At 49.8% G+C, this 22,762-nt stretch overlaps 2 protein-coding genes across 5 annotated transcripts in view; both read left to right on the forward strand.

Moving 5' to 3' along the window:
* Positions 1–740: 740 nt before the first annotated feature.
* On the forward strand, positions 741–5,241 carry ADIG (adipogenin). Its single transcript, XM_046679481.1, has 2 exons — positions 741–867; positions 4,563–5,241. The coding sequence occupies exons 1-2, from the start codon at positions 741–743 to the stop codon at positions 4,679–4,681; spliced, it is 246 nt and encodes an 81-aa protein (XP_046535437.1). The 3' UTR covers positions 4,682–5,241.
* Positions 5,242–12,561: 7,320 nt separating this feature from the next.
* Positions 12,562–22,762, forward strand: part of ARHGAP40 (Rho GTPase activating protein 40) — a 38,235-nt gene continuing 28,034 nt past the window's right edge. For 3 of the 4 annotated variants that reach the window (XR_006891291.1, XM_046680067.1, XM_046680068.1), the window contains exon 1: positions 12,562–12,845. Coding sequence is in view for 3 of the 4 variants with exons in the window: in XM_046680067.1 (XP_046536023.1) it covers positions 12,700–12,845 (146 nt within the window). In the remaining variant the exon portion in view is untranslated. The remainder of the gene's footprint in view (positions 12,846–22,762) is intronic. The other variant, XM_046680066.1, reaches the window with a different exon arrangement.

Below are 22,762 nucleotides of genomic sequence, written 5' to 3' on the forward strand. Positions count from 1 at the left end.
ACTAGATTAGAAGGTTTTTAAAAGGCAGCCCAGTGACCCAGTTTGGCTCAGCTGACTTGTTTTGTTTAGCTAAGAATCTTTTAACAAGGTTTGATTCAACATTTTTAAATTGGGAGGTTTCACATAAAAATCCAGATTTTTTTGGCTCTCTTGGAAAAGTCAGGAGATCTGGCCATACTGGACCTGCATTTCTCGTGTAGCAGTTATTGGCTGGAGCTACTGCTGCCTGCCTGCTTTAGATGTACCCAGCTCCATCCAGGTTGTTCAGCCCCCAGCACTCCCACAAAGTGTAAACGTGAGCATGTGTAGCCTGAATTGTGGGACCCGGGACCTGACTGGTTCCTGGAGGAATCTGTGACCTCAAGTATATGAAGACCCACCTGTGGGCAATTTGTATCTCGTCATTTATTTTTCTAACTTTTAGCAGAATGATGAGGTAAGAATTATTTCCATCCTACAAGAGCATCAAGGAGTTGTCGTGTAAACCCATAACATCTTAGCAGGGATTCAAACCCAGGCCTGCCTGCCTGTCTGCCTGGAAGCCAGCCTGTCTCACTGCCCTGGCTCTTGCCTGTTTGTTAAAACAGCTCTCCTTTCGCTTGAAGGACCCTGTGGCCGCCTTGTTATGTCACAGGCTCAGTCACAATTGGGCTGAGAGCAGAGCGTGGTCTGGCCCGTCAGGTCCCAGGGCAGCCCTGCTAGCCCAGCCCAGGCTGGCCCCGCTTAGCCGCACATGCAACATGAAGTACCCTCTGGTGCCGCTGGTGAACGACCTCACATTTTCTTTCCTGGTGTTCTGGCTCTGCCTGCCCGTGGGCTTGCTCTTGTTCTTGTCGATCGTCTGGCTACGCTTCCTTCTTAGCCAGGGTGAGCCACCCAGGCAGGGCCCTGATCCTGGAGCAGGGCAGGGGGTCAAATAGAGCAGGGCATCCTGAAACAACTGCGGAGAGGGATTTCCTTCAGACGTTTTCACTGCTGGCTCAGAGTTGACAGGCAGCCACTTATAAGAGAAGAGGATTGATTTGGTAGTTAGTTTCTTCACCTAGAGTCCAAAAGCAGATCCCTGAGTTTGCCTGAGAAGCAGGATGTGTGGGTGCACATCTGTGTCCCCTCAGGGCCACTGCTAGCACGTAAGTTCTCTCGTACAAGTCAGAAAGAGGTAGCCCCTCCGGACAGATGAATTAGTAAAAGGTGCCCCTTCCTGTGAATGCAGCTGGGGCGCAAGGCTCGGTGAGCAGAGCGTAGGCTGGATTTCAGCCCCTCACGCCCTTGGCCTGGTGCTTTTGTGCAGTAAAGAACTTGCACAATGGGGTACGGCAGCTTTAGGCATTTATCAGGAGCCCAGGGACCACTCATACTGTTTTCTGCCCAGGCCACAAATCAGGGAGGATCTGGGTTTCTCTGGAACACAGGATCATGGAAGTCAACTGACATTTGTCCTGAGCTCAAGATGCCACTGAGAGGAGTAGGAGGTGGGGCAGAGCTGGCCATGAGGGACCCAGGCGGCCAGTGGGCCTGGGATGCAGCCTGACCATGTGGCAGGAATGACACTCCGCTCTTCAGGTGTCCTGTCTCCCTGGACACTCCCTTCACTGAGGGGCCTCTTTCTGGGGACTGCTTGACCTGCCGCCTCCTCTCCTCAGCCTCATGACCTTTGGCCAGCTGGGCAAGGAGGGCACTGAGTGTGCTAACAGCTCTGGTCAGATGGCTTTCAGATAGGGTGAGCAGTTCACCCCCTAATCTGCCCCATGGTCTCAAGTGTGGGGGCTGGTAGTTGTGCAGTTACTGGGAGTTCCTGGCTAGAGCTTCCAGGAAATGTTGGTTTAAAGTATGTTCTTCTCATATTCCCATGGTGGGTCACAGCCCTTCCTGAGGGGCACAACTCGGGTGTCGGGCCAGTGGCTGGTGGAAGTCAGAGCGCTTGTGTGTATCGTGTGTCTCCAGAGTCTGGGAGACAGACGTGGGCCTACATGGCAGCCTCGCCCCTTCATCGTTCATAACGATAGCTTTTTGAACACTGTGTACTAGACCTTGTGGTAAACACTTGATGTGCATTATATCACTTAGTCCTCAGAATAACCCTGTGAAGTAATCCTCATTGTATAGTTGGGGGGAAGTGAGGTTTGGAGAAGAGAAGCAACCTGCTTAAGATCACGCACCTGTGAAGTACTGCGTGCCGATCGTCTGATGTCAACCAGATCCTGGATCTGCCACCTGCCAGCTGTGTGCCTTTGGGGGAGTCCTCTCTCAGCCTTTGTTTTCTCATCTACAAAGTGGAGACAATAATGGTGCTGACCCTTTGGGGCTGTGGAGAGATGCACGTCAAGGCAGGGCACACAGTATGCGTACACTCGTAGTAGGTGCTTGTAGGCTGAGAAATAATCCAGTGAGTGTCGGTTTCATCAAGGTAGGAGGAAGTGTAGGAGTGGCTTTGGATGCCTTCTCCCGAAGTGGGGGACACCTTACCTCAGGTGTAAGGCTTTAATCTCCTCCAGCAATTCATTCTCCTTGGAGGCTCTGCTCTAAAGCCATCCACAGTGTGCCCTGCCAGACCCCTTCTCAGACTTTCTCCTCATCTCACATGGCATTTTGAAATAAGTCCTTTTGCTAATTTTGCAATGAAGAGAAACCGTCCTTAAAGTGAGGCGAGTGGTCCTCGCTCAGGCTTCCTGTTTTCTTGGAACTCTCAGTGTTGTAGCGTCTGTTCTGTCCCTGTGCCGGGAGTTGGCCCAAACCCAGGCTCTGGGCCCACCAGGGCTTGGGGACCCGGGGCTTGGGGCACCCCGTTATATGGAGTTCTGTTCTGCTGTGGATCTCTTTATTGGAATCGGTTTGGCCTGGAATCCACTCTGAAAAGCAGTTGCGTGGCTCTGACGCCCCCTTTCCCCCTCCCTCCTGGCCTGGCTCAGCAGGGCAGTTTGAGGGCCCAGAAGACAGAGAATTGAGCAGCGAGTGCCACGTGACCCAAGAATTCATGCTTCCCCAAGTCAAGGGGGGAGCAAAAGGGGAGGAGAAGGGAGCTGCCTAGTGCGACTGGCACTGAGGCAAAAAATGATCCTGGGCAGCTGAGCCCCGGGGAAGCTGGCCAGTGGGGATAATGCTAAGCCCTGGCTAAGACACGGGGAGAGAGGATGAAGCCACATATGTGCTTCAAAGGGAAGATGCTCTGCCAAGGATGGTTTCCTTTTGCGATTGGAAAGGAATTTGCAGAAGGAAGAAACCTCCAAAGAGAGGGTTTAGGGCTGAAACACAGGAGTGGACACAACAGGCTGTGCCTGTTGAGCGTCCTGACCCCCCTTGTGGTGGTCCTTGGAGCGAGATGTTAAATTCGAAGCTCCCTTTGAATTCCCTGACTTCAAACAAGTGCACCCAATGGAAACTGCACGCGGAGCCAGAAGGCTGATTGAGTCCAGCACCACCCCTTCCTGGCTGTGAGCCCAGGTGTTTCACCTTGCTGAGCCTTCCCCATCTGTAAAATACGAACGATACTAGTGATCGCCTAGCGATCGCCGTCAGGAAGTTAACAGGATTAAGTGAGAATAGTGCCTGTAAAACACTTAGCACATAGTATGTGTTCAAAAAGCAATCGACCTCTAGTGAAGAACAGTCACCTCAAGCCATCGCCCTGGTGTTTGGCTCATCGTAACTGCCAGTGTTGTGGAATGCCTGTTCTGCGTGTCTTACCTCAGTTAACCCTCATCGTTGAGCAGGCTCAGCCTCTTCTATCTCCTGCTCTCAGTCTGCATCTGAGGGCTCTGTTCAGCCTCCTTTACTTCTGTGCAACCAGTGAAGCAACTTGCGTATAGTAAGAAAAATAATAATTTCCCCTCCCCCTGTCCTTTGTCACCTTGCCTTTCCCAGAGAAGCCATGTTAGCAAGTTCACGTACCCATTTAATAAGGTGGATTTTCCCAAAAAGGGGGAGTCTGTTCTTTGTTTTTTTAAAAAAAACATTTGTGCATTTCTCTGCAACTTACTTGTGATGATTATCATAGACATCCTGCAAGCGGAAAGATGCAGATCTAATATAGTCATTTTGACAGCTTCATGACACGCCATTGGATGGATGGGCTGGGTCTCCATGCGGTGTGAGGGTGCTGCACTTCAGTCAGCCAGACGTCATGGGCACACACATGGTCTCCAAGGTGTTTTATTGTGTGTGTGTGTGTGTGTACCACAAAACAGGGCCTCAGTGGAAAGCATTGTACGTATATACTCAGATATTTGGTAATGAATGAACTGATAGACGAATAGATGGTTGAGTTTGTGTCTCCTCCGTGCCAGCTCCTGGACCACACCCAATGCAGGTAGGTCATTCGCTCACCTCCAGGGTCCTTCCCTGTTTAGCAGATGGATATGGCTACTTTCCAAGTCACAGAACAACCTTCTTTCTTGGTCCCTGTTCACTATTCCAGGCCCTGAAGTCTTCCTGAGGTCTCAGGGCTGTCCATATGTTAGGATTCTGCCTTGGTTCCCTGGCCTCAGACAAGGCTGCTCCTTTTGGGTCAGGGGGACGAGACAGGATGTGACCACCCAAGAGGCCCTTGTCTCATACCTTCACAGATACAGAGGAAAATGACTCAGATTTGTGCTTTGATTGGGAGCCCTGGAGCAAAGCCCCAGCTGAATTTTGCTGGGAGGAGACACTCCATAGCCAAGAGGAGGAGAGGCCCTGCTGGTGAGTCTGTTCTGCCAGGTGAGGCCCTTCTAGGGGGTAGGAGGCTGGAAGGGGGAGCCTCAGGGCCTGCCCAAAGCCTAGGGTGGCTGCCATGTTGGAGAGCTGGCCGCCTCCACCATACTGGAGGTCTGCTCCCTCAGCCATGCTGGAGAGCTGGCTATCTCTGCCATGTTGGAGAACCTTCTGTCTCATTGTGTTGGAGACCTGTTTTTGCCATATAAGAGAACAGCCACCTCTCCCATGAAGGGTTTTTTTTTTTTTTTAACAAAGGTCCCCTACCCTTTATCTCTAGGACTTCACTTCCTACCACACTCCTTGGGGTCTTTGGGCTGGCTGTTCCCTCTGCCTGGAACCCTTCTTCCCTAGACGTCACTTGGTGCACTTCCTCGCCTCTGAGGTTTTGCTCAGATGGCACTTTTTCAGTAGTGCACCTTGATCGCCCTCGTTAATATTGCAATCTCCCCCCTCCTCTTGGACCCTTCTTATTCTGCTCTACGTTTTCCGTTACGGTAGATGGACTTACCGCCTTCTGACATGCTCGATAATTGATGTATCCAGAGCACCCACAGCAATGCCTGACACACAAGGGGGGCTCAACAGATATTTGTAGGAATGACATAATAATAGTAATAGTAATGGCTGATATTCACTGGGTGCTTCATAGGTACCAGGGCCTGTGCTAAACATTTCTCTTTCATGAGCTCATTTATGAAGTCCTTCGAAGAGGATATTATTCTCCTTTTTGCAAGTGAAAACTCTGAGTGGCAGTACAGTGAAATAATTTGCCCAAAGAACAGAGCTCTAGAATCCATTAAAGAGCCTGGAGACCTCATCCATTGCAATGGAATTAAATGCCAGTTCTATGCCGTTGACCCCAAAATGTGTGTATCTTGCTCTAATCCTCCTTCTGAGCTCTGTGATCTGTCTGCTTGACACCTTTTTTTTCTGCTTTTCTCCCCAAATCCCCCCAATACATAGTTGTATGTTTTAGTTGTGGGTCCCTCTAGCTGTGGCATGTGGGACGCCGCCTCAGCATGGCCTGATGAGTGGTGCCATGTCCGTGCCCAGGATCCGAACCAGTGAAACCCTGGGCTGCCGAAGCAGAGCGTGGGAACATAACCACTCGGCCATGGGACTGGCCCCTTGACACCTTTTTATGGCTAGAATGGGATTCTTGATTCCTTTTTCTACCTAACAAAGCAAAACACAACACCTGATCTTCTGCCAGCTTTTCTCCATCTCCATTAACAGCACTACCATTTGTTGGTCTAGTTGCTCAAGCCACAAATCCGGGAGTCAGCCTTCATTCCTTTCTTTCCTCCCAGTCCACATCCAGTCCATCAGCAAGTCCTGGACTCCATCTCTCATACATCCACTGGTCTCTGTCCCCACAGCCACCATGGCCTGCCCTACTCCAAAGTCTGCTCATGCGATGTGTCACTAACCCACCACTCTGCCCCGTTTGAGTCACAGCTTGGAGCTCCTGCGTGTCTGAGTGGAGAAAGGAGGTGGGAGTGAGAAGCAGGGCCCCTCGCTTCACTTCAATTACACCGATTCTTAAACTTTCCCAGTCGGGGGCCAACCCGGTGGCACAGCGCCTAAGTTCGCACGTTCTGCTTCTTGGCAGCCCGGGGTTTGCTGGTTCGGATCCTGGGTGCAGACATGGCACCGCTTGGCAAAAGCCATGCTGTGGTAGGTGTCCCACATATAAAGTAGAGGAAGATGGGCACGGATGTTAGCTCAGGGCCAGTCTCCCTCAGCAAAAAGAGGAGGATTGGCAGCAGTTAGCTCAGAGCTAATCTTCCAAAAATAAATAAATAAACTTTCCCGGTCATGACTGTGACGAGGGGCCCTTCCCCAGAAAAACGCAAACTGCATATGCTCAGGGTTTTAGGTTCAGGGCTGGCTTCACGGGTTGTAATCTGCAGTCCCACAAGGTCCCGTGTTCATAAAAGCCCTATGCTTGGTTTAGTGCTCTGCTGCTGCTGTCTTGTAAGTCTTAATATTTGAACAAGGGGCCCTACATGTTCATGTTTAACGGGCCCCACAAATTATGTAACCTGTCATGTTTGTTTACAATTAGGTAAGAGAAGGAGACGTTCGGACTCTGCTCAAGGTGCCTGTCCTATTTATGTAGAGCCCTTCCCAGCCCATCACGTATCTGTCCCCTTTCATTCCATCGTCACCCCTAGACCCAACCTTCCATTTGCTTCCAGCTTGGTTTTCCCGGAGTCAGCTGGGCGGCGGCAATGGCCGAAATGGATGGGGAAGACTTGCCTGGAAGGGAAGAGGACTTTGGCCAATGAGGTGCTTACCTGGGACCCCCAGCTTCTCTCCTCCACTGATGGATGCACGAAAGCCTCCAGAGGACTCAGCTAGTCTCCATTGCAGATGGCCTCCTGGGCCCCATGGAGGAGCCCGAGTCTGTGAAGATGGTGTAAGCAGGTGCACGGGGAGAAGCTGGCCAACTGAATTCAGAGGAGGTCCTGGGGCAGGGCTGGAATGGAGGCTGTGGGTCCGTATTAAAGAAATGAGGGGATGCCTGTGCTCAGGAGACCCCTGACAAACCTGCTGGGCCTGAGCAAGTCCATTTGTTCAAGAAGCTGTGGGGCCCGGCTGTGTCCCCGATGCTCTGTGGGAACCCCTGACTCTTTCCCATGTCTTCAAAGGACTGGGGGATCTTGCTGTGAACTTCCCTTCTCTAGTTTCAAACTCCTTGATGAGCCTTCAGGTTGATTTTGATAACAAATATTCATTATACAGGTATCTACAGTGTCTACCACATGCCTGGTTATGATAAGAATAGCTCCCGTTTAATGAGCACTTACTGTGTCCCAGGCACTTTTCTACATGCTTTACACACGTCGTCATTTTTAACCCTCACAAGAATTCCAGGAGGTAGGGGCTTTGGTTATCCCTGTTTTATAGATGGGGAAAATGCGACGCAGAGCAGTCAAGTAACTTGCTCAGGGTCACATTGGTGGTGTTAGGATTTGAACCTAGGCCCTGGGACTCCAGAGCCCAGCCTGATGCACTGGGCCAGTTCTCCAGGTTGGAGTGTTGGGGAACATAAGGGGAGCGCAAAGTCTGACCTTTGAAGAAGTCCCTTGTCCTTGCCCCCACTGGTTACTCAGAGGCAGCAGGGTTGATGGGCTGGAGAAGGGGACGGGTCCCGGGTATTGCCTGGGTATCGTCTTTGTCTTCTCTTTCTCACCCCACATCCCACCAGCCCCTACGAGGCTTTTAAAATGTCCACAGGTGAGAGAATGGAGCCTGAATTATTATCTCCTGGCCTTTGGTCTCCCCAGCTCTGCTTTTTCTGCCCTGTTAGGACCATCCATCCAAAGCACAAATTAGAACATATTTCTCCCCCTGCTTAAAGCCCTCTATGGCTCCCTATTGTCCCAGGGCTAAAGTCAGAGTTCTTTGTGTGGTCTAGAGAACCACCCTTTGGGATCCGAGCCCCACTGAATTTGCTGCATGAGGTTTGTGTTCTTACCAACAAGGCTGCAGTGAACACCCTTGAACTTAGATCTTTGTACACAAGTGTCCTTCCATCTGGAGGATAAGTTCTGAAAGGAGAAAATGTTGACTATAAGGTCTGCGCTTTTGTATATTGGAGGTATTGCCAAGTTGCCCCCACTGTACACCCCCTAAAACACACGCACACCCACGCACTCCTTTCTCCACGCGTGCTTTGCTCTGGCTGATGAGCTTTTGTCGGGGCTGTGTTTTCCCGGGAGCCTTCCCGGCATAGAGTAGATGCTTTGGTAACCAGCCCCGCTTGCTGCTGGAGCTCCTCCCTGCCTTTGTCTGGCATTTTCTCCACCTGCCTGCCCCATGGAGTCCTGTGCACAGCTAGTCGGCCACTGCCCCCTGTGCTGTCGGGCTCCGGAGGACTGTCCCCCTCTGTGCTGATCTAGAAAAGTCAAGCGCACCCCCGCCCCCCCCCCCCCCCCCCGCCCCCCCACCTGCAGCCACTCTGGGGAAGCCAGAGGACCTCCCGGGGGAGCTCAGACCCAGGGGAGAGTGGGCACGGCGAGGCTCTGCACCCCGGGCTCTGCAGGGAGGATGTCTGGCCATGCTCCTGGGAGCACTGGTGGCAGAAGGCAAGGGGGAAGCTCCTTGGGGCCCCTGGCCGGTAAGTGGCTCTGGACGGTAGCTGGTGGGGAAGTGTGGGGAGACGCCTTCCTGCTCTGGGTGGGCCTCTGAGGATGTGGACTGGGGCCGCCTTTTTGGCATCTTGTCCTGCTAAGCAGGAGACGTGTGTGTGTGTCTGGTAAACACACCCTGTGATCCTCCAGTGGTAGGCTCCCTGAGAGATATCATCCCCGTTATAGCAGCCACGGCTGAGTGCCTGTTGCTGTGTGCCTGCCCCAGCACCAAGCGCTTCCCACACATTATCTTCCTTGAGCCCTGCAACAATCCTGTGAGGTAGGTCATAGTTCCATTTTCAGATGAGGAAACTGAGGGTCAGAGAGGTTAAGTAACTTGCCCAAAGTCACACAGCCTGGAAGTGGCTCAATTTTCTGACTCTTAACTGATGTATTTCTCTCGCTTTTTTTTTTTTTTTTGAGGAAGATTAGCCCTGAACTAACTACTGCCAATCCTCCTCTTTTTGCTGAGGAAGACTGGCCCTGAGCTAACATCCGTGCCCATCTTCCTCTACTTTATGTGGGACACCTACCACAGCATGGCTTGGCAAGAGGTGCCATGTCCGCACCCGGGATCCCAACCAGTGAACCCTGGGCCGCGGAAGCGGAATATTCAAACTTAACTGCTGCGCCACTGGGCTGGCCCCTTAACTGACAAGTGTTTCTCAATATCCACAGTAATACCCCTGGCTCTTCCTGGACTAGAGCGATGCAGCTTAAGGTTACGCTGTTGGTGCCTGTAGGAAACACGAGTAAACTCAGAACAATAAGTGCACGTGGCTCCCCAGCCTCAGGAGCTCAGGGAGGCTGGGAGGACAGTCACTGGGGTACGGTGGGAGAGCTGCAGGGGCCATATGACAGTCTTGAACCCCTTGTCACGACACATCTCCCAGGAAGGGCTGTATTTTCCACCCCTGAACCCTGGAATCCCAAGGGCAAGCCCCTCACCCTCTCACCACCATCCCTGTGAGCCTCAGTGTCATCATCTGCAAAATGGGGCCCATCCCTCTGCCTTAGTTTCCTGTGGCTGCCCCAACAGAGTTTCACAAACTGGGTGGGTTAGAACAACAGAAATTCATTGTCTCCCAGTTCTGGAGCCCCGAAGTCCAAAATCAAGGTGCCGACAGAGCCGAGCTCCCTCTGAACCTGCAGGCGACGAAGCCTGCCTTGCTTCTTCCAGCTTCTGGCAGCTCCAGACGGTCCCTGGCTGTGGCCGCTTCACTCCAGTCTCTGCCTCCATCTTCACGCGGCTTCTGCCTGTGTCTTCACCTCGTCTTCCCTCTGTGCGTGTCTGCCTCTGGGTCCAAATTTCCCCTTTTATAAGGACACCAGTCATTAGATTAGGGCCCACCCTAATGACTGCATGTTAACTTGACTACCTCTGTTGAGATCGTATTTCAAAATAGGGGCATATTCTGAGGCCCTGGGGGTTAGGACGTCTGTGTACATTTGGGGTAGTTCAACCCCTAACGCCCTCCTTGTTAGGACTGAATGTGGTAATGCACGTAAAGCTCTGAGCATTGTGCTTGGCTGGCACTCGATAAAATCTCCATAAACTGCTGCCAAAAGAAAAAGTCAAGCACCTGGAATAAGGTGCTTGGTGTCCATTATGTGCTGGGCACAGTTTGGTTGCTCAGCATGTACGATCCCATATCCCACTGAATCCTCACAACCACCCCTCGAGACAGGCAAGATTTTCATTTAAAGGATGAGGAAGCTATGACTCAGAGAGGTTAAGGCACTCGCCTGCAGACACACAGCTTAAGTGGCAGAGCTGAGGCTCACCCCATGCCTCTGAGGCTCCACTACCTCATGCTGGGTTGGACAGTGCTACAGTGGGCAGTGGGAGCTGCTTGGAGGGCTAGACAGGCAGGGAGGAAATGCTGAGCACACAGCACACAGCCCTGGGGAGCTTTCTGAACCCGAGGGGCATAAATGCGTCTCAGAGATTGTGAGAGGGTGGGCTGGATCACTGGCTGCCAGGGGGCAGGGCCATCAGGTCTGAGTCACTCCACTGTGACCTAACCGGCCTGGCCGATACTGCAGGGCTGGGACAGGGCCCAGCGGGGCCGAGGAATGTTGCCCTGAGCTCGGGCACCCTTCACTTCATTCTGAGTACACACGGCTCTCCAGGAAGCCGAGAAGTGGTGCTTCCTTAAGGAAGCTTGAAAGTGCCGCCTGCTCAAGATTCAGGCTACTCTCCCTCCTTGCTTTCTTCCCAGGGCTTCCCTGCACCTAGGGGAGGTGACAACAAATTAGGTTTTCTGTTCTGGACTAGAAGTTTATTTACTCAGGTGCTAGCTTGTTTACTCACCGGAGCATGGCATTTATTCATTCACTCATTGACTTATCCACCCATTCACTCATGGCTCACTGATTCATTCATTCATTCACTCACTCATGCTCTCGCACATTCAGGTACACAGCCATTCACTACTCCACGTATCCATCCATCCATCCATCTATCCATCCATCCATCCATCCATCCTTTATTAAGCACCTACCGTGTTGCCCACACAAAGCTCCTTATGACTGTCAATGTGCTTTTTCACCCACTTTCGCTGCTGGTTCAGCTTACATATTGGGAGGGAGGATCTGTGCACTGATGGGACCCCGGCTCTCAGCCTTCTGGTGGCATGGTTCCAGACATGGCTTGGGAAAAGTGGGCCCTTGGTTCTCTGCACAGCCTAGTCTGCACATGGGAGCCAGTGACGGCCAGGGACTTGGGGCTCCTGAGGACCCTTTGTCCTGTGAGCTCCTCCCTATCTGTTGATGCTGGGCCGTGCATCGTCCTGGGCACTGTGGCTCCAGTGGGGCAATACTTCCAGGTATTAGGCTTCATTTCTTGCTTCCCCAAGGCCAGGGCAGACCATGGTGACCCATGGACTTGGGCCTCTCCTCCTGGGGCTGCTCTTCTTAGTGTGAAGGCAAATCCGCTGCCCGGGAGTGTCACTGACACCCAGAGTTCTAGAGGCAGGCAGGGTGGGCCAGGCCAAGCTGGGGATGACCATGGCCTTCTGTCCTGGCCAGAGAGCAAGAGGAGGGACTCCTGGTGCGTAACGGATATGGGGAGTGAGAAGCAAGCCAGGGAAGCTGGCAGGAATGTCCCTTACTTGTCCCTAAATGCCCCACTTCTACATCTTTGCATATGCTGAGCTCCGACTTCCTCACATTCCAGGCAAAATGTCAGTTCCCAGGGAGGCCCTTCTGGACCCCAACATTCGGCCACTCCTGTTTACTTAGCATCCTCCCTTAGCATCCCCCTTTCCCCTACCCCAAGCCCTGCCCTGTCACACGCTTAACACACTCCTGTTTGCCTGCTTTCTTGTTTCCTGGCAAATGTCATCATCCTCGGTTCACAGAGGAGGAACCCAAGGCTCAGAGAAGGCAAGTGACCTGCTCAAAGGCACAGAGGGAGTGGCCAGGCCAGGGTGAAGACCTCTGGGTCATGGCTGCTTTTTTCTACCCACATTAGCCCTATACTTTATTGATTCAGTTTTATTTAAAATCAGATAGCTGTAGGTAGTGACAACAACAGTACGAGTAGTATCTCATGACGTTTTTAAAGGCGCCGTTCCCATTTCACGGCACTGCAGGCAGGTGGGCAGGGCTCGTGTGTGTGTGTGTGTGTGTGTATGTGTGTGTGTGTGTGTGTGTGTGTGTGTTTGTGTGTCTGCCTGCAGGTGGCCCTGGCTGAGCCAACCCCACCCAGGAGGGGGTTGGACATTTGTCCCGGCGTGGGAGTGTCTGGGACTTGGGTGTGCCCCAGAGGCCCTGTAGCCTTCCTCCTGTGCTCATTGCCGCTTGAATCAGCCCCACGGCCGCAGCAGCGAGGCAGCTGACCCAGGAACCACGAAGGTGCCAGCCCATGGCAGAGCCTGCCCTTCTCCCCACCGCCCAGATGGAGCGGCTAGCCCCATTCTCCCTGGCCTCACCATGTCCTCGGATCCCACGGGCCCGCATCGCCAGGCGGCCAGGGCACTGTGCCCGGCGCTGGGTGGACCTGGGCTGCAGGTACAGACATCACGGTGGGGCAGGGAGGGAGGGTGTCCTTTGGCCTCTGGTGTCTCAGGGCCAGGCCTGAGGGGTGAGGAGACCAAAGCAAGGACCTACTATGTGCCAGGGGTGCATGTCATCAGTCCTCACAACATCCCTGTGAGGCAGGAACTCCCCTCGCATCCTTCAGATAAGGAAGCAGAAGCTCTGCGAGGTCAGTAAATGGCCCAAGGTTACTGGCTGCCAAGTGGTGGGGGTGCGTATTTCAAACCCTGGTGCCTGGACCCCAAACCTAGGCCCTTCCTGGGACACACACTGCCCTGGGCTCCTGCTGCTGTCCCCCTGCAGGGTCACTCATTTTTCGATTCTTAGAGACGTAAGTGACCCCCAGTATGTGCCATTTCCCCTTCCTCTGGATGTAGAGATTATTAGGGACCCCAGGGGTTATTTGGGGCTCCAGATTCAGGACCTTAAGCTTTGGAGTCTCAGCTGGCTCGATGTGAACGTGTGCTCACCTCGGCTGAGAACTCTCACCCCTCCTCCCTACTCAGTCTGCCTCTGACAGGCCAGAATTTTTAAAAAGTCATTTTTCCCCAACTATGATTACAGCATATTACGATATGATTATTATAAAAATTCAAACAGTTCAGAAGTTTGTATGCCTATTTCCAGAATCTACTACTGTTAAAATTTTGGCAAATACCTTGGGAGAACATTTTTATAGGATCCCACTACCGTGTGCTTCTAGGCTTCCTTTTATCCCTTAATTAGCGTTATGGACATCTTTACATGTCGGTAACAAAGCGATCTGACTCATTCATTTTAATGGCGTCCCAGAATCCAACTTTATAGGATGTTCTTTGGTTAATTTTGAGCAGTCTCTGGCTAATGGACATTTAGCTTGGTTCTAATTTTTTAAAGTTATTTTATTGAGGTCACATTGGTGTATAATGTATAAATTTCAGGTGTATATTATTACATTTCGGCTTCTGTTTAGGCTGCATACTGTTCACCACCGAGAGTCTAGTTTCCATCTGTCACCATACGTATGTGCCCCTTTACCCCTTTCGCCCTCCCCCTCTGGTAACTATCAATCTGTTCTCCTTATCTATGTGTTTGTTTATCTTCCACAGATGAGTGAAGTCATACTGTATTTGTCTTTCTCTGTCTGACTTATTTCACTTAGCATAATACCCTCCAGGTCTATCCATGTAATTGCAAATGGCACAATTTCGTCTTTTTTATGGCTCAGTAGTATTCCATTGCATATATATACACCACATCTTCTTTTTAACCCTTTTAAGCAATACTGCAATGGACATCTTTGGGGATTTGTGTGGGTAATACTCATTCCTGAAAGCATAATTGCAGGTTTGAAAGGAAGAATTAGAATCTTGATGATCTTGCCCAATTACGCTCCAAGAAGGTTGTAGCTCAGAACACGCCTACAGCAGGGGACCCCGTTGCCTTGCTCATTTCCACCCTAGGACCTGAAGGTTGACTGTGGCCTGACTGTGGAGAGTGGAGTCAGGGAATGGGGGGACCTGATCCTAGAACAACTGAGCCCACAGAATTCCTAGATGCGGGAACAACTTCCAGGCTCAGAGAAGAGGCAGAGAGCTCAGGGAGATCATTTCATTCATTCAGCGTGTTCACTGAGTTCCTGTGCGTGGGGGGCTCTGTCCTATCCTGGGCGAAAATTACTCAGGACGTGATTTTATTGCGAATCCATCTTAATAAGCCAAAGACGTGCCTGTTTGCATATCTGTCAATCCAGCTATCCATCCTTCCATCCATCCATCCATCCATCCATCTGTTATCTCTCTCTCTCCCTCTCTAGCCTGTATTAGTTTCCTATTGCTGCTGTAACAAATCACCTCAAGCTTGCTGGCTTAAAACAACACAAATTTATCGTCTTATGGTTCTGGAAGTCAGAAATCCTAAAAACCAGGGCTGTGCTCCTCCTGGAGGCTGTAGGGAGGAGCTGTTTCCTTTCCTCTTCCAGCTTCTAGAGGCCGCCTGCATCCCTGGCTCATGGCCCTCTTCCGTCTTCACAGCCAGCAGTGTAACATCTTCCAATCTCTCTGACTCTGACCTTCACTTCTGTCATACCTCCTTTTCTGACTCCAATCCTCATGCCTCCCTCTTTCACTTATAAGGACGCTTGTGGTTACGTTGGGCTCACTCTGACAATCCAGGAGACTCTTCGCATCTCAAGATCCTTAACTTAATCACGTCTGCAGAGCCGCTTTTGTCATGTGAGCTGACATATTCACAGGTTCTAGAGATTAGGAAGTGGACATCTTTGGGGGGCTATTATTCAACGTATCACACTATCCTCTATCTATCTATCATCTATCATCTCTCTCTCTCCCTTTTTCTCCATCTCTCTCTGTCTCTAATTATCCATTCATCCATCTCTCTATCTACCCACCTACCTATCTATCGCAGCTGTTCTCCGACCACCCGAGGCCTTCCCTTAATCTCTTGGTTCCTTGTGATCCCTGAGGCTATTAGTATTGAATTCACTATAAGAGTGCCTGACTCATTGGATGTGCTCAATACTTAATGGTTGAATAAACAAATGAATTTTGTTGCATTCCTTTTGTTACTTAAAACAACACTCTTACTTCTGGGGCCTGGCAGGGGGGAGGGGGGGTGGGGGGGTGGGGGGGGGAGGGTGTAGTGGTTAACTCCGGCTTCCCAGGGTTCATCAGTTCAGATCCCAGGCATGGACCTAGCACTGCTCATCAAGCCATGCTATAGTGGCATCCCACATAAAATAGAGGAGGATTGGCACAGATGTTAGCTCAGGCCAATCTTCCTCTACACACACACACACACACAACCAAAAAACCCCCAAATCCAGCACTCTTACGTCTAAAACAGTGGTTTTTCAAACTCCAGAATTCTGTAAAAGTTTTATTTGAATTTAATTTTTATTCTATTTTTTAAATATCAAAAAACTAGTAAAAAACACCTCACACACTTCTGTGGTATATCCCAAATATTTTTTGTCTCTATCAAAATGATATAGATTGTATGATCTGTAAACACTTTAAATTGAACTTATAAAATGAGTTTACAATAATATCATTGTTCTCTCTTTTGTTCATTGAGAGGAGATTCCACTATCAAAAAAATGTGCAAACCACTTCCCTGGGACAGGGCTGGTCTGTCCTCCCCAGGCCAATGCTCCTGTGGATGGTTCACACTGATACGGGCTCGGGCTCGGGCTCGGTGATTCAAGGAGTCAAAAGAAAGATTTCTTGGACTCTCAAGGTCTAACAGTAGTGCTTTTTTTATTCAGAGAATAGCATGGGGACAGGACCCACAGGCAGTGAAGAGCTGCAATGTGCTGAGGGTTAGAGCTAAATTTATAAGGCATAGGTATGTGAGTTATTTCTCTACAAGACAAAGGAAAGATCATGAAAAAAATCATTAAAATGTTATCAGTGCAGGTGGGGTCTGGTTATTGGGTGGTCCTATAACTTTAGATAAGAATCAGATCAGATTAAGTCAGGACGTCCTATGCTTCCGGAGATGGTATGTAGGGCAGGACGCCTGGGGCTTCTCCCAGGGGCAGCCTTGATCCTCATCAACACGGTCACTATGTCAGTTCTTCCATCCCTCTGAGTTCATTTGTCTCACTGGTCACTCACTCGTGAGTCATTTATTTATTCAATAAATTCCAGGGAGACGGTAAGCTCTCAGATGCCAGGCTGGGTCTGTTCTGTTCACCCTGTATCTTCAGCACCCAGGGCAGGGCTGGCCCGTTGTAGGTGCTCATGAAATGTTTGCTGGATGAATGACACTCACTGCTTCTGTGTGAAGTCCCACGATGGGCATGGGGTATGAGGATGAGTAAGATGCTCTCTCAGCCCTTAGGATGTCCACAGCCTGGTGCAGGAGGAAGATATAAGACTGGTCCGCTACAATATGATGCACTAAATGCTGATGGGAAAGGTCTGAGCAACGGCGACTGGAGTCAGTGTTGTCATCAAACAGAACCTCCTGTAAAGTGAATGGGACTAGAGTTTGCTCTCTGTGTGGACTGAGTCTTAGAATCCTGCAGTGTTAGCTTGGGAGGAGCCTTAATGACCCAACGCTAGCAAGACAACTCTGTTAGGATTCCCTCCATCCTCGCTCCCAAATAGGCGTGTATTTTCTGTGAATTCACGATTGCTGTGAAATGCAAAAACCAGCAAGTGAAATCCCCTCCCCCCTCCCCCCTCCAACCCACTAGAATAGTAACTGTGAGCAGTTCAGCGTCAAGCCTGTAAGATTTTATGCTTCATAAACATATTTACATACATGGAAAACATCTATGACCTAGGCTATGTATGTGATTATATTTATACACGCAAATTGGATTATACTACCTGTAGTAGTGTGAAACAACCTCTCCCACTTGGTAATATTTTTTCATGGAAATAGAGATCTACGTTGTTCCCTTTAAACGCTGCTTGATATTTCGTTTTATGACTGAACTGTCCTTTCGTTAACTAGCCTCCTCTGATGGGCTTTTAGACTGTTTCTTTCTCTTTTCCTTTCTGTTTGTTATTATAAACTACACTGAATTGTCTTAGGTATATATCTTTGTTCACTTATTCTTATGATAAAGTCCCAGAATAGGAATCACTGAGTCCAAAGGTATAGACATTTAAAACTTTGAAACATATTGCCAAGTGGTTTCCCAGGAGGGTTGCACAGACTCACTAAGAGGCTACCAGCCTTTGTTTCTTTATGTTCTTGACATTCTTAACTGGACATTATTGCTCTTTTTAGTCTTTGCTAATTGTATCTTGTTTTAACTCACTTTCTTTTATTATTGGTGCAATTGAGCATCTTTTCACAGGCTGAGAGTCTGATAGATCAGAGGCAAGAAGACTCATTTTGAATCTAGAGCAGCAGTCAGATTCCCTTAATCAACAGTGGGTTAAGGGACTCGACCAATTGCACACAGATATTTTGCAGAATAACTCACTTTTACAAAGTCCACCTAAACTCTTTTTTTTTTTTTTTGAGGAAGATTAGCCTTGAGCTAACATCTGCCAATCCTCCTCTTTGTGCTGAGGAAGACTGGCCCTGAGATAACATCATGCCCATCTTCCTCTACTTTATATGTGGGACACCTAGCACAATATGTCATGCCAAGCGGTGCCATGTCCGCACCCGGGATCCGAACCAGCGAACCGCAGGCCGCCAAAGCGGAACGTGCACACTTAACCGCTGCGCCACCAGGCCGGCCCCTAAACTTGTATTTTGCTCATGTGCAGGTCTGAGGTCTCTGCCATTGAGGATAATGTCAATGGATCTCTCCAGATATCCTGTACCCTTAAACCTCCAGACACACACCCCTGTATGTGAACCCAAGCACCTATTGAATCACCACACACAGTTTAAATGTATCAGTGGTAGAAGGACAGCCTGAATCTTCACCAAAGCCCAGCTTCACCACCTACCAGCTGTGGGACTCTGGGGAAGTTACTTAACCTCTCTGAGCCTCAGTTTCCTTTTCTGTAGGATGGTTGTGAACGGCAGTTCCTGCCTCTTAGGCTTGTTGTGAGGATGAAATGAAATTAATGTGTATGAAGGGCTCAGCACAGGGCAGTATGAAGGGAGCGCACCTTATGTGCCAGACACCGGCCATTAGAGGAAAGGTCTCGGGGTTCAGCCCACATAGCACAGGTTTGTTCTCATGTGATCAGTGAATTCAAGCCTCCTGACTCCTTGGAGTGATAGAAAGATCCGCACCTGAGTCTTTTTTTTTTTTTTTTTTTTGAGGAAGATTAACCCTGAACTAACATCTGCTGTCAGTCCTCCTCTTTTGGCTAAGGAAGACTGGCCCTGAGCTAACGTCCGTGCCCATCTTCCTCTACTTTGTATGTGGGACGCCTACCACAGCATGGTGTGCCAAGTGGTGCCATGTCTGCAGCCGGGATCCGAACCAGCGAACCCCGGGCCACTGAAGCAGAATGTGCGAACTTAACCGCTGCACCACCAGGCCAGTCCTGCATCTGAGTCTTAAATCCTCTATTTATCCTTGGGAAAGTTACCGCACCTCTCTGAACTGCTTCCTTTATTTGCAAAATAAGTGCCATTCTAATACTTGCTGCTGTTTACACACGTCTTCCCAGATCTCCACTACAGAGCTGTCACCATGTGCTGCAGCCCCTAGGACTAGGCTGCAGCCCTGGTGGTTCCGCCCGGCTTTACAGCAGATGCTCTTGCAGGCGCATCTCTCCAGGCCTCACAGCAGGAGGAAATGGGCTGACTCTTGTTTACACACCAGCAAGGGGCGGGTCCCTTCTGACAGGCCTTTCTGTTTCCTCTCCTGCCTCACAGTGAAGCAGAAGGAGAAGGCGCCCCTTCACTGAGGGGTTAGGCTGCCACCCTTCGCGACTCTGGGATTCTCCATCCCCCCTCCTGCCAGGTTTGGCCAGCACATGCTCACAGAGCGTGAGCATGTCTTTTTTGTGACACTTGTCAACCCTGGGTGTTAGCAATCTTTTTGGTGTTTGCTAATCTGATGGGTGAAAATATTTCATTGTCTTAGTCTGCGTTTCCCTAATTACTTCTGAGGTTCAACATCTTTTCATACTGAGCATTTACATTTTCTCCTCAGTGGCTGTTCATTCATATCTGCTGTCTACCTTTCTATTGGATGTTTTTTGAGGATATTTTTTTCCTTATTGATTTCTAGGAACTCTTTATATAGACTAGAGAATAACACTTCATCATTTGTTGCAAATATTTCCTCTCAGCTGATCACTGGTCTTATGATTTTGTTTATGGTGTTGTTTGTAATACAGAAGTTTTAAATTTTGATACAGTCAATCTTCAGGTGTTTACAGTTATGGCTTCTGGATTTTATTTTGCTTGGGGAGGTGTTCCCCACCACCCCTTATTTTTTCCCAACTCCATTCTCATCACTCCCTAATGCAGGCTCCTATCCATCCAGCAAAATTCCTGTATACTTATCAGCATAACAACTTGCCCCCTTCCTCTGAGCTTTGCATATCTCATTCCCTCCTTGACTTTCACTGACTCTTCCTTTAAAACTGAGTTCTAACGTCACCTCCTCCAGGAAGCCTTCTCTCTGCAGCCCATCCTGCTCTGGTTCCTGCTCTGTCCCTCAGGGCTCTTTGCTCCATCTTAGGTGGTTTGTAGGCAGCTCATTAGTCAGAAGACAGTTTTGCTTTTAAACATCTGTTGGAGTGCTTACGATGAGCCAAATGTTTTGCATGTCCTATTTTACCTCATCCTCACAGCCCTGTGTATACTATCGTCATCGTCATCATCCCCATTGTGCAGGGTGAGGGAGGGAAGACTAAAATAGTTTCCCATGGTCACACATCAAAATGACAGACCCAGACTCAGACCATCTGACTCCAGGGCATCGACCCTTGGCCACTGCGTGGAACGTCTCCTATTGCTGCCCTAACAAATTGCCTCAAATTTATTATCTTATAGCTCTGGAGGCCAGAAGTCCAAAATGGGTCTTTCTTCCTGGGCTAAAATCAAGGTGTTGGCAGAGCTGTGGTCCTTTCTGGAAAATTGAGGGGAGAACCCATTTTCCAGCTTCTAGAGGCTGTCTGCCCCCTCAGCTCATGGTCTCCTTCCGTCTTCAAGCCAGTAGCAGCCAGTGAGTCCCTGTCATGCTGTCATCTCTGGTTTTCACTCTTCTGCCTCCTTCTTCCTCACTTAAGGACCCTGGCATTTCCTCTCCACCGCCCCCCCCCCCTCCCGCCCCCGAGATAATCCAGGATAATCTTCCCATCTCAAGGTCGGCTGATCAGCACCCGTAATTCCATTTGCAACCTTAATCCCGCCTTGCCATGTAACATATATTTACAGCCTCCAGGGGCTAGGACCTGGGCGCCTTTCTCGGGGGAAGGGCAGTGTTCTGTCTACACAGCCACTCTTCCACACGGCTTCTCCAAACCGTAGTCAGCTGCCTCTACCCCCAGGAGTTCACCCTGCCGCACCCCTGCAGAAGCTGCAGGTTGGATGGGTGCATCAGAATCACCAAGGAGGCTTATTAACACCCAGATTACTGCACCCACCCCCAGAGTTTCTCATTCAGTAGATCTTGGACGAGGACTGAGAATTTACAGAGTAGATTTTGCACATCCAAGTTGGAGAGATTCGCATATCCAAGTTTTCTAGTAACTGAATCAACCATCCAGTTTTAAATTTAAATTAGTTACAATTAAATAAAATTAAAAATTCAGATCTCCAGTCATACTAACCACATTTTAAGTGCTCAGTAGTCACACTCAGCTAGTGGCTACCGTATTGGCCAACACTGTTCTATACGTTGCCCAGCATATTAAAATATCTGATTAAGTGACTCAGGCAGGAACAAGCTAGTGTCTATGACCTTGTGCAAAGAGAGGATCAGGGCCAGCCTCAAACCCCTGGGGAGCTTTCAGAACCTCTCTGGCAAGCACCAAGGGGATGGACAGCTGGCTGGAAGCTCATTTGAAGGGGCAGCCACCACTCGGCTTCAGCTAATTGTTGTCACTGAAGGACGGGGCCCCAGGATTATCATCTCTTTTGATTTTTTTCCCAAGAGAAATTGAAACTAGAGGACTTTTAAATGTGAGACCTCCTCCTGTTCAGATGATGGCAAGCTACATTCATACGTGGTAAAAGCCAGTGGGGGTGGCCGTTCTGCCACTTCAAATGGAGAATGGTCAATCCTGATCTTCTGGTTGGGAACATCTGTCATCTCAGAGGTCATGGGCAGTAACTTAATTGCCCCCAGCCATCTCAAAAATGCAGGCTGCCCCTCCCAAAGTGCTATGTGAGTTTCAATGCAATCCATCCATTCCCACCCCACTTTTGAAACCTTCTGTGCAATTCTTTGAACCCCAGCCACATAATGATGCTCCCAGGCAGTGCCTCCCAGCCCTGGCTGCACAATGGAATCAACTGGGCAGCTTTGAACAATATGCATGCCCAGGTCCCATTTCCAGTGGCCTTGGTGCAGGGGTCTGGGGTGTCGCCTGGGCGCTGGGACTTTGAAAAGCTGCCTGGGTGGGTCCAGTGCACAGTGAGGTCTGAGAACCACTGGCCTGGTCTCCACACCTGAAACACAGCTTCTTGGCCAGCGGGTCTCCCATTTCTCTGGCTGTTGCCCACCTTGACCAGCTGAAGGGAGCACCCCCAGCTGTGCCTTTCTCTTTCTCCAGGTGCAGCCTCAGATCTGATTCAGGAATCTAAATTCCATTGATTGTATTTCAGAATGTTCTCATTCTTGCTGTCTATAGCACAAAATAGCCATACTTGAAAATTCCACAACCCAGAGATCAGCTCCAGCAGGATTATTATGTGGAAGAAATATGGTGAGCATCGTTGAACAATTCAAAGAATGAGCACACTGGCTGGAATGAGCCAGTCTTATCTTAAGGGAAAAGTTGTTGCCTTACAGGGGTTTTAGGAGCTCAGTTAAGATGAAACTCAAAAATGTAAATGCAGGATTTGCCTTTTACGACCCACCGCCACCCTGTCCCCATAGGGATTGCTTCATGGATGGCAGTGTTGCTGTGTACTGATGTTTAGGTTGTACACTGCATAAAGATGTTACATCCAAAGGGGCACCATCCACATCATAGCCATGTAAGTTATACAAAAGTACATGTGTGGGCATGGAGAATCCAGACTTACTGGCAAGTCCTAGAGCAGCAGAGGAGAGACCCTCCATCATAAGCCCCCACTGGCACCCATGCCATGTATAAAAGTTCATGGGAGAGTATGAACAGGGAGCAAACTGTGGAAAGGCCACTGTCTCTGTTTTTTCCTTCTTGCATCTTCTCCTGTGCACTCTTCAAAGTCAAGGACGGTTGTCACTGGGTGTCACCAGGCTCCTCTGAGCATTCAGCATTCAACTGTCCTTGTCCCATGCTGAACCAGAGACTGGTGTCCGT

The sequence above is a fragment of the Equus quagga genome, chromosome 12 (genome assembly GCF_021613505.1).
Source record: "Equus quagga isolate Etosha38 chromosome 12, UCLA_HA_Equagga_1.0, whole genome shotgun sequence".
Taxonomy (NCBI): Eukaryota; Metazoa; Chordata; class Mammalia; order Perissodactyla; family Equidae; genus Equus; species Equus quagga.

Coding starts and splice junctions, on each gene's coding strand:
- ADIG (XM_046679481.1), top strand. CDS start 741: ATGAAGTACCCTCTGGTGCCGCTGGTGAACGACCTCACATTTTCTTTC. Junction 868..4,562: donor ACGCTTCCTTCTTAGCCAGG/GTGAGCCACCCA, acceptor ATACCTTCACAG/ATACAGAGGAAAATGACTCA.